The sequence below is a fragment of the Indicator indicator genome, chromosome 4 (genome assembly GCF_027791375.1).
Source record: "Indicator indicator isolate 239-I01 chromosome 4, UM_Iind_1.1, whole genome shotgun sequence".
NCBI lineage: Eukaryota > Metazoa > Chordata > Aves > Piciformes > Indicatoridae > Indicator > Indicator indicator.
Genome location: NC_072013.1, coordinates 23,642,133 through 23,660,163, shown reverse-complemented (window position 1 = coordinate 23,660,163; position 18,031 = coordinate 23,642,133). Strand labels below are relative to the sequence as shown.

At 36.7% G+C, this 18,031-nt stretch overlaps 1 protein-coding gene across 3 annotated transcripts in view; it reads right to left on the bottom strand.

Moving 5' to 3' along the window:
• PPP2R5C (protein phosphatase 2 regulatory subunit B'gamma) overlaps positions 1–18,031 on the bottom strand; it is a 75,962-nt gene that overhangs the window by 12,610 nt on the left and 45,321 nt on the right. For all 3 annotated transcript variants that reach the window (XM_054400531.1, XM_054400532.1, XM_054400533.1), the window contains 6 exons: positions 13,306–13,505; positions 4,907–5,017; positions 4,206–4,298; positions 3,954–4,084; positions 3,066–3,125; positions 1,661–1,769 (listed from right to left, as the gene is read on the bottom strand). In XM_054400531.1, the coding sequence (XP_054256506.1) occupies positions 1,661–1,769; positions 3,066–3,125; positions 3,954–4,084; positions 4,206–4,298; positions 4,907–5,017; positions 13,306–13,505 (704 nt within the window). The remainder of the gene's footprint in view (positions 1–1,660; positions 1,770–3,065; positions 3,126–3,953; positions 4,085–4,205; positions 4,299–4,906; positions 5,018–13,305; positions 13,506–18,031) is intronic.

Genomic DNA, 18,031 nt, shown 5'->3' with positions numbered 1-18,031 from the left:
CACGCTGAATTAGTATTTTCTATTTCATAACATAATTTACTGAACACTTGTAAATTGTACAACTATGCATACCAGTGATAAAGCTGATACAAGCTGAGACTGAATTACAATATACACCAGCTTCAGTTCTAAGAGTGAAACTGTCTGTCTGTACCTAAAAGGTGAACTATTACATCCCTTTTGATCAAAAGGCCAACAGTCCCAAGGTAAATGGGAGGGTCACTGCATGCCTCCTGAACTGTTTAACCATTGTTCTAATGTCTCCATTTATGGAAGTTCAGCTGATGAGCCCATTTCCTTTCCTGTTTTTTGATGATTGCTACTAAGAATGCCCCTAGGTAATTTGTAATTTGACGAATGTACAAAGATCATTACATCTGCTGCTCTCTCTTCACTCTTCTAAAGTAAATGTGAATTGAATATAGAAATTAACTTTCTTGTTGTGTATCAGATTTGGCAGCAAATCCTTCTTAATATCTGCCATTGTTTCAGTGTGAAGTTTTGTGGGTTTACTCTGGTGTTTCGCACACTACGTTCACTTGAAGTGCTTACCTGTTACATTCAGTTGGATGCATAAGACAAGCATCCCATATCTCTTTATTAATGGTAAGGAGGAACGCAAATCACTTCAAGGTTTTGGAAAATTAGTTCATGAATTAAGGGGAACAAATCCACCTCACACAGGTAAGAAGAAAAGTTGGCAATCACAGATGTCTGCACTACTAGAGGCTGTAAGAAAGGTGGCTGGCAACACCCCAACAGGTTATATTCACAGCATTAGGAAAAAAAAAATGTAAATGGGAGCCATTCCAGCCCCACTACTTAACAGGAATTGATGTGAGCCCCAGTTGGTCAGACCCAAAGCAAATACTTATAAGCATCTCTAGTAGCTACAGAATTTTAACTATACAAACAGTGGTTTTAAAAATACAAATTGTTAGTAATTTTATTTAAAGAAATGGGAGTACTTGAACTTACACAGAAAATGTTTAACTTTCAAATCAACAAAATCCAAAGCTACATAACCACTCAGAGAAAATTTCAGTATATCACAGTAATACTGTGTTTTCTCTAACATGGTATGAGTTCCCACTCCTCTAGGTACTCTGACTAGAGCTAATCTCAGTACGTAAGACACAGCTGGTTTAAAAGCATGGTAAACCTCAGCTGCCTCCTTTTTTCCTGCGTACTTCTAAAAATATCTACTGAATTAAATAATGATGTCCTAGCAAATGCCCAGTTCCTTCCGATCATCAACAGTTGTAAGAAAATTAATTCAGATTAAATTCTCCATGTGGTTAACAAAAAATGGTTTATAGATGACACTTATTGAAACCATACTTTTCTGCAAGTTTTTACATCTAAGCACAGACGAGAACAAGATACACAAAAAATAACTCTCATATTAACCAGCTACTTCATCTATAAACACTAAAATACTTTTTTGAAGAAAGCACCGATATTTACACACACACACACATATATTTTCTTTAATTCTTTTTTTCCTCAACAAGTGAAACATTCTAGTTTCATTATTGAATAGTTTCCCCAAGGCTAGGTAGCAGGGAAGCACTAGAGCTTAGAACAAAATCCGCAACAGAATGAGCAGAGTCCTCTCTAGGCAAGCTTAGTTGTGTGAAAAGTGCTGAACAAAACTTACCTGGGGATGGTAGACACTGAGTGATTTTACTTTGTGCAATGGTAACAAAACCTTCAATAAGAATATTTTGTGCTCTTCTTTTAATGGTAAGGCAAATCCATTAATTATGCTGCCAGGAAAATAATTTTTAAAATAAGTATTAGCAATTATACATAATCTGCATTACTACAGAGTATGTAGCAAAATCCTTGTTTTCAGAACTTTATTTTTTTTGCCATCTCCTCGAAAATATGAAGCAACAGAAAATTAAGTATGCACCAGAGACTGTTTAAATTGTTGATCTAGTTCTCCAAATATTATAAATAGAATAGTCAAATCAACCTCACCCAAGACTTTCACAGGTCCCAAATCCTTCTTCCAAGCAATGTATACAACTACAACTACACTTCAGACTCTGACTTTCACTATGAACTATTCCCTGTCATCAGAACTTTGAATATATATATTTCTCTCTGCTTCTTCATGGAATTTAAGAATGAATCAGAGACTTATAGATATAGAAGAGGTATCTCAATTGACAAATTTTGCCCAAACTTCCACATACTCAACAAATACACATTAACTTCATTTAAAAAAGCTTCAGCAAGATGTTTTAAGGGTTGTTAACCACAAAAATAATCAGACTGTAGGGCAAGTTTAGCCTTGAGTTTTAAGAAATTCTGCAACTCTGTCAAGAGATGATTGTCAGAAAAAAAAAAAAAAAAAAATTTCCACTTTAGTAGTTCCTACTGGAAGCATTCATTTGTCCAGTATCACACAGCACCTAGCAAAGGAAAATAATGAAATCCAGTACTTAGAATGAAATTCTGTTCCTCTATTTCTGACAAATCAAAACCCAGGAACCCAGTTGAAAGCCATTATTCAGAAGAAGCTCTGTGCCAACACTATGCTTTGTGAAATTCCTTCATGGACTAGAAGAATAACCAATACAGAACAGTTACACAGCTCAGATGCATCAACTTAGCTAACTGGAAATATTGATTTCAAAGCCTAAGGGAAAAAAAACTCCACAACTCCTCAACTTTTCAATTTTTAACACTTAAAGCTAATCTAACAAAACTGAGAATGAAGAAGCTGGTGATTTAAATAATAGTTTTGAAGACTGACCTCTAAAACTTTTTGAAGCTTCACTCAGTCTTCAATATATCTTGATGAATATCAGTTGACTACAGTAACTTAAATCTTATTTAAAAAAAAAAAGTCACTGCCAAAAACATTGCCGCAAGGTTCAAGTTTTTGCTATTTCTGCAATGTTACACAAAACTTACTTCTTTATTATGACTTTGACATATAATATAAAGCTACTTTAATCTTGTCTCAAATCAATCATCTGCAATCCCCAACTTGATTTTAAAGTCCACTCTGAAGACCAAATGAGCTTAATTAAACAAAACTTACAACTTACCTTCCCAGTATTTCCAGTAATTCTGCTATGCCATTGTGATGTTCTGTTTCATAAATAAATCTAAATAAATGAGAAGTTTTACATGGTTACTGCTGAAGAGAGATATAAATCTATCACCAACATCTTCATCTAACATTACAGGTTGCCTTGACCTTCCAGGCTTTAATCACTCAGTAAAAAAGGAAACAAATATGCAGTGGAAAAGTATGTGGCAGCTTTTTCCTGTTTTCTTAAAAGGGTAGCATCATACATTTACTTTGGGATGAAAACAATACTGGTAGAGAAAAAGGGAAGTATGATGAGAAGAGTGTAAAACTGATACCAAATATAGTAATTGGTAGAAACCAGAAGTGTTATCAAAACTAAAAGACAAAAAAAAAAAAAGGGTGCCATAATCTTGATTCACATTCAATATAATGACAGTAAAACCACACTTTGAAATACCTTTGGTAATACAGTGGATAAATTTTTTTTCTTATTTGGAGAGAATACCACAATTCATTCTATAGCAATTAAAAAAAAACCCAAACAAACATGAGATCTAAATGGTCCATCTCAGTTCTGAGGAAAGAATAGGCAGTGAATATGTGCCTTCAAGAAAATTCCAGATCTCTGTCATTCAATAATGCCTAACTTCTGCATTATGAAGCACTGCATTTTATTAAGGCCTCAGAGATAAAGATATCAAACTGAATCACATACTAACCCAAATTTCAGCTGCTAAATTTATGCTGTGTGCAAGATTACTCTAATATGAATCTGGTATTAATTATTGTTAAATGTAGCCAAGTATAAACTTCCTAAGAATTAAAAAAATTGCTACAGGTGCCTGAATATTTCAGCTGTATTCCTGATCACATGCACTACAATACAAAGGTACTGACATACCTATAAAATATATTATTAATTTGTTTCCGAATGTAAGCTCTTAGGCCTAAGAATTTCCCATATATTCTGTGAAGAGTTGTTTTAAGAAAATCTCTTTCACGAGGATCTTCACTGTCAAAGAGCTCTAAAAGCTGCAGAGAGAGAAGAAAAGCTTTGTGTTACTTGAATCTAATGCACTGGAAAAACAACGTAGAGCTTGAAGTTATTACAAAAAAACCACAATAATTTTAAATCTTTTTTTTTTTACCTTACCTGTAATACAAACTTCTGATCAATATATTTCTTAGCTATATTAGGTTGAAAATCTGGAGATTCTAAAAATCTTAAGAAAAATTCATAAACAAGCTGGAAAAAAAACCAAAAACAATAAAAAACAACATTAGCATTTTAAGAAAGGAACCATTTTATAAGCGACACATTAACAAAGTTACTAATTAGTTTCTCAGAAATGCACTATGCTCATACCTTTCTTTCTACAGCAAACAGTAAAAGCTTTGCTCCTGCTCTCCTGACAAAGTACAAGGCTCTTTAAACTGCATTGAAATTCTGATGAGCTCCATCACTGGATTTTACTCAAATGACATACAGTAATCTAATATTCATCAGGCCCAGAAGTAGGTATTTTGAAAATTCTCTGTTCCATTCTGTCACGATAGCTCTGAAAGCTAGAGCTATGCCAGAGTCTGATCAAAGCACTCATAGTGACAAACAGAAGCTCATTTAAAATCACAGCAGTTACATCTGTACTGCAAGAAAGGAGTCTTTAACCGTTAATATCCTTAACTGAAATTGTTTTAAAAGACTGTTTATATATTCAATAAATATATTTTAAATATTGCAAGTATAACTGACTTAAGATGAACAAATAGATTTTTTTTAGGTTGAGCTAATAAACAATTACTTTAATATCAAAATTCTGTTAAAACTAGGACATCCTAGTCTTCATTAAATACCTGTAGATGAGGCCAAGCAGCTTCTAAGGTTGGTTCATCTTCCTCTGGATCAAATTCTGCTCCAGTTGGATTGGAAGATGGTGGTAATGTTCGAAACATATTAACTGCAAACTGAAAACACATATATGGGCCTTTAAGAACTCTGAAACAAGTGAATGACTTTTTAAAGTCACTTTGAAGATAGTTTTGACTGAGAACTCTTTATGTTAACTACATTAATTAGTATTTGCAAAAATACAAGCTTCATAACCCAGTATTTGAGGTACATTAATGCCTCTGTAAAGACTTTTAACCTGGGGAACACATTTTCATGCGCTACTCTAAGGAGCAAAGCTACTGTCAGGATGTGCTTTATGAGTATATTGCTCCGATCTCTTTCAATACACACACACTGTGGAAGTCCAAGCAAACGTATATAAAATGTTTACACAAACATTTTATACACACCTTACAAGGCTTTTCAACAACCTGCAAAAATGTAATTTAGCAGCAGAGATGGAAAACAACGGTTACCTGCAATTTTACATTGTAAAATATTACCAGTTGCATTTCACACCCTGGGCATAAACATGTGGAAATACTTGAAATCCGACTTTTGCCCTCCCCCTTTGTGGTATTTCTGTTCAACCATGCCCCTCACAAAGGCATTGATGGGGGAGAAATGCACATCCCAATTCTTCGATCTTTCACTTCATTTGAATTCTCAAACCCTTGAAAATCATTCAACGTCCTCACAGAGATGGAACAGACTACAAAGATGAACTGCACTTCAACTTGCTGACATATAGATGGATAAATTCAGAATATTATGCAGGGCAGATGTTGGTAGGAGACAACCAAATTGCTGAGCAAGTATTAAAAAATCCAATTTATTTAGCTTCTTAAGTGCACATAGTGAGGACTTTCTTGTTCTATTTTATTGCTTGCTCATTAACAAACCCATACCAAGTAGTCTAAACTCATTTTTGCACAGAATAGTAAAATAAATAAAAACACAATCAAAAACCCCAAGATGAATTCAGATTAGTATATGGTCCCAAACCACCTCCACTACTTCAAAATGATTCTTTGAAACAAATGCCTCTCAGTCTCTCAACAGCTTGAACAAACTGCAGAAATGGTAATACTGCCAAAACAAACCCACAGGGTTGTACTGTCCTAACCCTTCATAACAACTGAGTATATTAGTCTCCATAAAGAAAGTTTCATCAAGGCTATTCCTTCTTACAACACTAAAGTAAATTCTGCTTTCAAATACTCAGATCATTTTGTGCTTTATAAAAATACTATGGTATTTTTAAATGAATTTTGGTAAATATTTCCTTACAATGCAAATGTTGGATATGCTGAATGAAGCTATGTCCTGAATTAAACTGATTTATCAAAGCAGCTTGAGCTGCCTGCATGGACCTTCAAGTGTAAGGCACACATCTACTCCATCCATTCAGACATACCACAAGTACTAGTAAGAGTTAACTTTTACATTGTTATTGATATTGCATTGCTGTAACAGATTGGAGGTATCTTCCTGCAAGCATTTAGTGGAAAATCTGAGAACACATTTCTTAAGTTTAGTGAAAGGCAGAGACAACAGGGCAGAGAAGCTGATTTGTCAGGAAAAAAAAGAAAATTCTTTGTAAAAGGCTACATCCCTAGGAGCAGCAGAAACATTTACAGAGCCTTTTAATGAAAACTACTACTTGGCTCAGCAAACATGCCAGTACAGGACATCTCCAGGACCAGCTAGGAAAAAAAAAAAAAAAAAAACATCACCCCATTGGAGCTTGCACTGAACTGCATGTCTCATTTGAGGGTGTTAAAGAACATTTTATTTCATCAGCTGAAGGATTCCTACACTTTCCACAAATATGTAACACAACTCAGTTTAAGAAACAAAATCCTAAATCCTAAACCTGACAAGTTTGAGTTTACTTACCACATAGCTATTCAGAATGCAAGACCTGCTCCAACACCACATATAAATTATATTCTTTATGTCTATTTCAGTCTTTATTACATTCAAATTCCACTGCAGAATACAGTTATATGTGCTATACATGCATTTTTATTATTTTCTCAGGCTTAACTGAGGGTTTTTTTGGTTAGTTTAGTCTGTTTTTTGTTTTTGGTTTTTTTTTTTTTTTTAATAGCGTCAGAGCTTACTTGCTGATCATTTGAAAATTACTTCAAGGCTGAAAGATTAAGCTGCCTCACATGAAAGATGCTACTTCCCAGAGGAATACATTCCACCTATCTTTGGAGGGATTCTAAGAAAAGCAACAGAATACCATGTTTCCCTTTCCACGATCTGACTTCTTATTAACACCTTCATTCACAGTTTAAAATAATGCTGTGAATTACCTATTAACTGACAGGGCTAAGGAGCGTATGTATGTGCCGTGCTGCCATCTCACATGTGACAGATGGCAGAGCAGACAGTGAGAGGCAGTACCAAACTGCACCAGCTAAATCTGCAAGACTTACATCATATTCCCATGAAGAAAAAGTCATCCTGATGATGCTCCATTTTTCTTCAGAATATTCCTTCATTTCAGAAGTAGGAAGGGAAGGACATTTGGAATGATGGTACTTGACTTTGCAAGTAACTGTTAGGAATGGTAGAGCTCTGCTTTTCCTATTCTGCCCACAGGAAAGTAAGGAATTAATTCCTTTTTTGTGCTTTGCTTGTGTGCATGGCTTTTGCTTCAACTGCTGAACTGTCCTCATCTAAACATCAGAGGATTTTTTTCAGTTTATTTCTGATTTTCTCCCCCAACCCACAGCAGGAGTGAGCAAGTAGCTGTGTAGGGCTTTGTTGCTGGCTGGGGTTAAACCATGACAGTCCTTCTGCACCCAGTGTGGGGTTTGAAGTGTTTGAGATAACAGGTTTGACCAGAATGTGCTAAGCTGAATTAATAGCTGTTTAGCTATTAATTGTCAGGCTGTGCTTGCCATAGAGTTGGCTTGCCTTACTGTAAATTAGAGTCTAGTGCTCATTAGTGGATACTTTTTCCTTTCTCTGCTTGCTGCACTGCTTGTTTTACTCCATTGTGCCTGGAAGACCAATGGCAATGTTCCTAGACTGGTAGACAGGCATTGGTGCTGTTTTGGTGCTTCTGTACTGGACAGGCTGGAACCTCAAACTCAAACCAAAGGGACTGTCACCTATTGATGACTCCATGCAGGAGCAGGAAATGCCAAAGTGATTGTGGATAAACCAATGCCAAAGCAGGTAGATCTTGAAGCATCTGTGATCATGGTTGTGTCTGTTCTGCAGCAGGTATACCTCTGAAGGGACTGTAGCTGAAGTCTGCACTGGGGACGGGACTGTTCTGTGGCTAAGATCACGCTGAAGCAGATATGCCCTGAAACATCAATGGCTGTGCATGAGGCCATGGATAAGCCCACAAGAGAGCAGGTATACCCCTGAAGGGAGTGTGGCTGTCAGTAAAGCCATGCTGGAGCAGGTATGTCTCTGAAGATATTGTGGCTCATGGAGAAGGCCATGCTGGAACAAGTGCCTCTCGAAGTGTCTGTGGCTGTGGATAAGTCTATCCTGCAGCAGGTATACTCCTGAAGAAGCTGAGGCTCATAGGTAAGGCTCCACTTGAAGCAGGTACACCTCTAAGGGATCACAGTCTGTGGATAAGTCCAAGCTGGAGCAAGGGCAAAGAAGGGGAGGAGTTCATTGCAACGTTAAACCCTATAACCTGGCCCAGGAGCAGAGACTGTAATGGATGTATCTTTAAATTGTTGTAACCCATTATCTGGGTTGCCTTTTCTAGGAATTACTACAGCAAGAACCATATGAACCAATGGAAGACAAGCTTTACAAGAAGCAGTTAAGTGCAGCAGTGACCAGTCCTCAGCTGGCTTTGGTGCCCAGTAACTCCATGCAATACACCACCTCTTCTGTTTTGAGTGATTACCAAGATATGAACTAAATTACCTCAAGAGATGCTTTGTGGACAATTTATAGACATTTTACGGACACTGTCCAGAGACTAAGGGAATGATATCTGTGTACTGTATCAAAGGATGGGAAGGTGGCAGGGGGTTGTTTAATGAGGGTGCATTGGATACTGGGGCCATGGATTAAGGTGTGAAGAATTAAGTTGTGGGTTTGGCTGGGATAGACATAATTTTCTTCATAGCAGCTAATATGAGGCTGTAGTTTAGGACTTGTGCTGGAAACAGCATTGATAATTGAGGGATGTTTCCCTTATTGCTAAGCTGTGCTTACAGAGTCTCATGGCCTCTTCTGCCTCTCACACCACGCCACCTGTGAGTATGTTGGAGATGCCCAAGTTGGGAGCGGGCAGAGTTGATCTCAACCGACCAAAGGGACATTCCATACCATACAACGTCACACTCAGTATACAAAGCTAGAGGAGGAAGGAGGTGCAAGGGACGTATTTGGAGTGATGGCATTCAGCTTTCCAAGTAACGGTGACACGTGACGGAGTCCTGCTTTCCCAAACATGATGGGAAGAAGTGAATGAATTTCTTGTTTTGCTTTGTGTCTCTTCTGCTTTACCAGCTGTCTTTATCTCAACCCATGAGTTTTCTCCCTTTCATCCTCCTGGTTCTCTCCCTCCCCCATCCCACCTGAGGGGGAATGAGCAAGTGGCTCTGTGGAGCCTAGTTACCAGCTGAGGTTAAACTGTCACAAAGGCCTTTACCTTTCTATCAAATGGCTATTTTTTTCCTTAACTTCTCCGTCTTTTGACTAAACAGACAAAACAAGCTGTAAAGTCTTATTTCCTCTATAGTTTATTTCCCACAGAAGTACTAAGTAAACACAGCAGAACTTAAACACACTCCCCACAAGCCCCCCTATATTTATAAAATGTGAATCTTTATGAAGACTGGGCTAGTTTGCCAAAATTTTCTGTGCTGTGTCCAAAGGACATAACTTAAAAGGATGGCAAAAGTAAACAACCTGCATTTTTACCACTTCACAGAAATGTTTGCTGTGATGGTAGTTATGCACCCCATTTTTCTGGTGGCCCATTTTGTTTAACACTGGATAATATTTTCAAACAAGTGAGCATAAGAGGTATTACTATACATTTTATCCTCCTTTCTGCTGAGCAGCCTAAGGGAAGCCTGACACGAACACCTCTGAATGACAAGCTATAAAATCTGAAAGTTTGTACCGTCTATATTCATGTGAATAAAGATATCCTAATAGTTACAAAGAGCAACAAGTAATCCACTTCTGTTCACAGTAACATCTCTTATTCTAGATCAAAGCTCAGTTAAAAAAACAAACAAACAAAACCAAACCAACACAACAACCCCCCCAAACAAACAAACCAACACCGAACAAAAAAAAAAAAAAACCCTGCAAAACCCCCAAACCAAAAATCAACCTTCCATGGGTATAACTGAGTATGCAATTTCATTTTTGTAATGCATGAAAAGCTGCCATGAAAACTGCTTCAGCTGCTGAATAAAATTAGACCTGTTCCTATAAATTATAATTTAAAAAAATAAAAAAGCTATCCACAAGTACTTCTTCATCACTAAGGCAATTACTCTAGGAGCTACAGAAATAATTAAACCATACTTATATATACTTTTGATTTATTTATTTCTCAGAACACCACAAACGACTACAACCCTGGACCTCCATATCCAGTAGTGCCTTAGCTTCTGAACTCTTCTCAATACCCTCTGGCTGGCCAGCTGGGGAAGAGAATATTCATAGTGATGTTGGCTTTCACAGTTCCTGGTAAAACACGTGCAATACAGATATTGCCCAACCTTCCCTGAGGTGGAAAGTGGCATGAATTTGGATCTACACAGGTAGCAATACTACGTAGCTAGCAATTCTCAAGAAGTTCTACAAAACAAGTACCTTCTCTGTGCTTCTGATAAACTAGTGCGTGACAATCTCATAAAGCCTGTTTTCTTCAAAAGCCAAGCTACTGAAAAGGAAGTAAATCATTATTACTAAACAGGTAACTCGTGCAATTGCTGGCCCTAAGTGTTTGGCTTAAATAACATGTTAACAACCCCTGCAAATTAGACACACACACATATACATACATACATGTGTATCTACGTATACATAAAAGAGTGACCTGCAAATTGTGAAGATCATAGAATCAAGAAGGCTGGAAGAGACCTCAAAGATCATCGAGTCCAACCTGTCACCCTAAACCTCATGACTATCTAAACCATGGCACCAAGTGCCACATCCAATCCCCTCTTGAACACCTCCAGGGATGGTGACTCCACCACCTCCCTGGGCAGCCCATTCCAATGGCCAACCACTCTCTCTGTGAAGAACTTTCTCCTCACCTCCAGCCTAAACCTCCCCTGGCGCAGCTTGAGACTGTGTCCTCTTGTTCTGGTGCTGGTTGCCTGGGAGAAGAGACCAACCCCCTCCTGGCACAGTAAAGTCCCAGTTCCTATGCCAATTACCTACCAACTCCACAAACTCTACAAACCAAGAACTACTCTCAAATCTGAGTATTTCTTGATTGCTCTTGTAAGAAATAGTCCTTTCAGTAAAATTCTCAATATAATTCAGTGGCAGCCAGCAACAGCACAAAATTTATCAATGTCTCTTGAAAGTGTCTTGAAGCGCACAAAGATGTTAGATTTTTCCCTTAGAGTCCACATGATCAACTCAAATCTGCTACTAGAAGTCAGCAGAAGTACAACTCAATCTACATGTACATGCATGAAAGAAGTTGACAATAGTACTGCAGGAGGAATACAGTTGTCTCAAAAGAGATGACCAGAAGAAAACCGTTCCATTAACGCAGTCTAAAAAATTGCTGTCTGAATTTAACCTCAAAATACTAGTCCACATGCCTTCACTGACAAGTGTCTACCACAGTGCTACAGAAGTCTCGTACAAGAAAATCCAACACACTTTAGAATCATGCACGTAAAAAGTATTTTAAATTCACTTGAAGAACTGTCAAACATATGCTGTGTGCTCACAGCAAAATGCTGGCAATTCAGACAGCAGCCAAATTCTGCACTAAGATTTATTAAACTGACCAAAGTGCAGACTTTATTACCATTAGTTGCATGTAAAACCAAGTAAAGCATATACTCTCCTCAGCCAAATGTATTCTGGCCAGAACTGTGTGACAGAGAAAGATAATGCAGGCACATAAGGCAAATGTTATAAAATTGTGGGCAGTAAAGACTTCTTACACAGAGCAATGTCTGACAGCTATTCAAGAACCATTCAAGACAAGTCATCAATTAGCAATACCAGAGATATAAATAAGCTATCAAGACATGGGAAAAGCCATGATCCCACATCTCATTAACAGTCCTCAATGCTTTCTATACATGTCTGACATCTCAAGTTACACATATACTCTGAAGTTCCCATTAAATTCTTTATCAGTAAATATTGATGGCTGGTTTAGATAACAAGCAATCTTCAGAATAAGCTACATCTTTCATACTATAAATCCTTAGAATCTTTGAAGAAGCCTCAAAGTCTGATTTGCAGAAGGACCTCAAAATTTTACTAAGTAAATATTTATGTTAAAGATGCACTGTTTTTTCATCTTCCTGAAAATTCACTCCAAGCTAAAAAGTTTCAGGAAAAACCCATCACATCACACATGGTCAACAGTTTTTTGTAGGCTTAGTGGATAGGAAATTCAAAAGATGCTTCTGTTCTCAGTGTATTTAAGACAACTCCAGACCTCAAACCAACTGCTACTCCAGGCAACTGGTGTTTAGTCACCACAATAAAAACGGAAAGACTCTCCTGTAGTTTCACTGTGTCCTCCTCTGGACTAGACTTAAGCACAACAGAAAAATAAACTAGGTCTAAGATGGCTAGGATTTGGGTAGTGAGAAGGGAGAAACAACACAGGTCTGAATGGCTCACATAGCTTCTTCCAGCAGAAACCTCATCTGCCATTCTGTGTACTAAATAAAGTTTGACTCTCTTTCTCACCTATGAATACAGAATAAATAGATTGTTGGTACTCAATGGGATTACCTAAGATTAAATGTCAAATCCACAGGTGATTTCAACTATTTTTCTAAACTTTTTTTTTAGATTTTCATTTTTGCAATCAATTTTTTTTAACAGCTAGATGGATTTAACTTTCCTCCCTATTTTTAAAAACAGATATTTAAAAAAAAAAAAAGATTTCTGGGGAAAACCCCCTCTTTTATTAAACAGAGAATTTCACTTTTACCAACTTAAATCATAACTTACTTCTACTTCAGCTGTTTCTAGTTTGTCTTACAAAGAAGAAGAATCGACACTGACAATGGGATTTAAAAGCACTGCTATATTTGCAGATTAAAGTAAATATTTTTTTGAAGATTAAAGTAAATTGACACAACTGAAGAAACAACTGTGAATGAAAAAATTTCAAGACAGTTGTCATTGTTAAACCACTTACCATATGTACTACTTCAGGGTAAATAGGTTCTGTAATCACATTGCGATTGTGTGTGATATATTCTACCATTTCACTTAAAGCTGCTCGTTTTACTTCCTTCCACTTTAGGTCACTTAGTGGATCAGAAACAAAGTCAAAAAGTACACAACATTGTCGTAACTTCTGGATAAAAAGCTTTTCTTGATCAGCAGGGGGAACATCTGAAAAGTAAAAATAAGTGGTTATAAATCACATTGTAGTGGACTTAACTTTTCTCCACCTTTTAACTTCCCAGACACAGGGCACAGCAAGCTTTCAAACAACTTTCAGGAATATAAATGAATCCCAGTAAAACACACTACACTTAACAGGATTTAACAAAATTGCAACAGTGATGCATACTTGCCTTTGGCAAAAATAGATACCGCATGGAAAAAAAATATATGCTTGACAAAAAATGCCTCAAGGAATCCCCCAAAGAGCTCAGTTTGTATAAAGAATATTATGCCCCATGTGCAGAAATACTCTGGGTTTGATATTGGTGATAAATAGGTGGATCTTTGCTTTCAGCATTAGATTTAAAGCAGACCCACTTTCTAAGCCCATTTTTATACTAAGAGCTTCCTAAGACACAGCTGACTGCAGTACCAGACCTAGGCACAGAACAACTATTCAAGACCTTTTAAAACTTCGTTTACACAAAAAAAATGTTTAAAGAAACTATTTAGTTGATTTGTAACACTATTTTGAATGTTTCCTTCACATGTACAAGAGTTAGACCTGCACCAATCTATTTCAGCACTTGCAGGAGTCTGTCTGTTTAACTGTGGTGAGCACAGCAAAATTAAACACTGGCCATCTAAAGAAGACCATACACTTCAAGGTGAATATACGATATGAAAAAATTTAGAGTAAATTTCAAAACAAATAAATACCTCATTTGATATTTACTCATTATTTAGTAACTCAGATGCAGCATATAAGAAACTTCTGATTTCTCTGTGATACCTCTTAAAAGCATTTCCCAAGCTTCAGATATGCTGAGACCAGACTCCATCTTCAGTAATAAAGTAAAAAGAAAAATAGGAAAAAGAAAGACAGAATATGTGCACCTTCTGGTCACAGTCTTTATTTCCTTGTCTGTATTACTGTTATACAACCTTCTGAGACAAAGGCTGCCTTGCCTTATACAGTCCTTGTGCAGTGTTATTTTTGTTTGACATGGATACCTAGGTATTAGGAGTTTTATGATTTTCACCTCCCAAATTTCACTTTGTGCTTTACACCTTAATCCTCTCTGCTGATCCTCTCCAATTATTTAGAGCTTGCAGGTAAAGTGGAATTAGGCTGCACAGTTCAAACTTCAAATACAGAAGCAATAAGCTAGTGTCACTTTTGCCATCAGTACTTTCTAGAATACTGAATCTTCAGAAAATTAAAAGTATGCTCAACATCAACATAAAACTGCCAATTGTAATTTGAAACTAATATAAGCCTAAATCATCAAGTCCAAATACAAACACAGAAGTTTAGGTTACTGTTAAGAAATAAATAACAGTAAACTGCTGTTTATAGACATTTGTATGTTGACCAAATAAAATACCACCTATGGCTAACATTTCAAGTTACAGAACCAATGTTATGCTTTTTAAAATTCTACAGAACTTCAGACTTGATGCCAGAAATTTCTGTATGTCCTTCATTTTTCACTTAAACAATCCCATTAGTAGTTGATTAATACATGTGAAATACTTTGAGGATCAGGACCTTAACTTTCCAACTTAGGAAACATTAAAGTAACCAGCCAGACGTAAAGAAAGCAGTACCACATTTTCACATCAGCAAGAGAAGTAGCTTTCAAAAGTATCCTGGAGGACATATTTTGTTTAAAACACCTGGCAATTTTTTTTTTAAGCTATGCACACTGAACTGCTCTGAAGATCAAGTCCAGAAAAAAAAAAAAAAGAAAAAAAATCTGTAAAGTAATATCCCCAAAGAATATATAGAATAAAAATGAAACGTACATGAAAAGAAACAATCAGTTACAGACTCCATTATCACCAATACACCTGGGATAGTGAAGACCTCAAGAACTAGAAAGATGCTGCTAAACGACAGCTGTCCTTAAACTGATCAACAAGCTTCCAGCACATAAACCAAAATTCCTGTCCAATGTTTTGAACAAATTTAAGCCCCACAATCTCTGTTGGAGAATACACACGCTTCTGTCTCTTTGGATTAAAAGCTATAGCAATGAAAAGTTTCTCCTGGATAAAGAGTATTTAATTGAACATTTTGCATGCTGAAAGCCAGACAAATTTATGACCTGCATTGTAAAAAGTCTTGGATGGACAAAGTGAGTCAATCTGAAGCATAACAATACAATTCCAGTTAGGTATACTGTGCTGTGAATGGATACTTCATAAATAGAGACTATAATCACACAAGTAATGGACAGTGATTTACAGTACATTAACCTGAAAGGAAGCATTTAAACCTGTAATTACTACTAATCTCGGAAGTTAAAGACTGACAACTAGTCAAGAAACTCTCAACAAGGCAAGCCACCATTTATTTGGAAGTGGCTTAAGTAATTTAAGTCCTTCAATCATCCTTGTTATTCTAGAGGAGAGAGATGTTCTTTATACAAACTGAGAACCTCACACATTACTTGTTTCGTTGGGGTTTTCCCCTCCTTTTAGAAGCAGACATTAAAGCTTTTAAATGCCAGGGATTATCTGTTTATGTTCTTTCACTTCACTGCATGGTGATTTCCACACTACCTTCCACTTCTATTAAGCAATAATCCCTGACTTCTAATTGCTGAAGTTAACTGACATATTTGAAAAGAGCCACTAAGTGAAAGTTTTTGTAATTGAGCAAGTCTGGTGCTCAGATGCGCAATGACCATGGGAAGGCCATGGTACTCAAAAGCTACTCCTTACAGTTATTTCAAAACTGACATGTGGAGGTATTCAGAACAGTGGGTTTTTTGTTTTTAAAGAAAAAAAAAAACAACACAGAACAAACTAAACACTAACCCTCCCCTAAACCAAAACGTTTTATGACACACACCCCCTTTCCATTTGTTAGCCACTATCTATATAATTTCACAGAATTGTTTCTAAGCAGTAGCACAAGTATAATCTTAAGACTCTTTATTCAAGCCAAACACTTATCCCTATCAGTAATCATACTTTGAGTACTATTTCTGGTTTTCCAATGGAACAGGAGCATAGTTTTTTGTAAACAAAGAATTTCAGTCATGTTGGAATTGGATGTCCAGCAAACCCTGACACAGGTTTATGCAAATGTTGTAATGGCTATACCCAAATCTGCATTATTTATCCTACTATCCTTCTTGTAATATAGAAAGTATCAAAAGAAGCTAGGTACTAAGACAACAAGGTAAGTCCCTGGGCCTGAGGAATCAGCTTTTTGCCTTCTTCAGGTTTTTCAGTTTCTTTCCATATAATCCCAGTATAACTATCAGATCTACTTACACCAACAACCTAGACAGATGCAACCTCTACTGATACAGAAATAGCTATACAGTTTCAAATCTTTACCATTATCTCCGGCTGTGGCCTTGCCACAAACTTGCTGATGGGTTTCTTTCCACTGTATAACTAATACCAGCTGTGCCCCTACTATCTCACCCTGTGAAAGGCAGCAATTTCAGTCCACATCTCAGTTTGAAAGTCAGGGAAACATCAGGTACTCAGCTACTGACTGCCTTAGTAGAACAGTAAAAGCTAAAATATAAACAGGCAACTTTGTACGAAAACACATTCCTTGTAAATTTCATGCATGACTTCAGCCATTCTTATTGTCAATTAAAGATCAATAGGCTTCCTACAAACAAGCTGTTCACACTGATACCTGTCCTCCCTTGCTTCTCAGCCAGGGTGTAACATCATTCTGCACCCAACAGCTACCCACAGACTATAGCACCTTCAGAAACCACCATTTTCAAGGTACAGAATAACTAAAGAACAAAACTACAGTTATTAAATGGTTTGTCCTGTCTTTGTATTTAAACAATTTTTGCCTAATTTAATAAAATTAGAGAAAGTAAAAATAAATCAGAAAACACTGAAATTCAGTTTCTAAGTGACTGAACATATGTTTGATACTATACGATACATGAATATTTTTGCACTGTAGGACTGTAAAGAACTTACTGCTCTCTGGATAAGATTTTTTTAAATGTTCCTTCAAATCTTAAATGTCAGAATTTTAGATTTTATTGTATTGTATTTAATGTGTCATCACAGGGCACTGATAATTGATCCATCCTGTCTTTTTCATAGAAGCCCATTTTTCTATGGCAACAGTGTAATTTAATACTTTCTGAATGGAGGACAAAAGGCAAGGCAGGGTAAGTAGGTGACCCAGAGATGTCACACAGATCAGCTGTTTCCTAGTATAGATTGGAATGGAAAAAAGGCTCTAAGTTTTTAGGCTGTATCCTGATAGAAAGAACAGTTGATACAATTTTTACCGCAAAACAGAATTTGTTATCAGTAAAACTCACTATGTTTCATCATTTTGAAAGCAGGAGACAAGAGACATGGTTGATAATTTGCAGAAAATGCAGAATATAAAACTCACCTCAGCTGTGCAAGCACTTTCTTGCTTAGTGGACGTACCAATTTTACTCATGTGACAGCTCTCCATTTCATTAAAAACTGTACATTTTTTTTGTTGAAACTACCCGAACCTCATAACTATCAATCACATTACA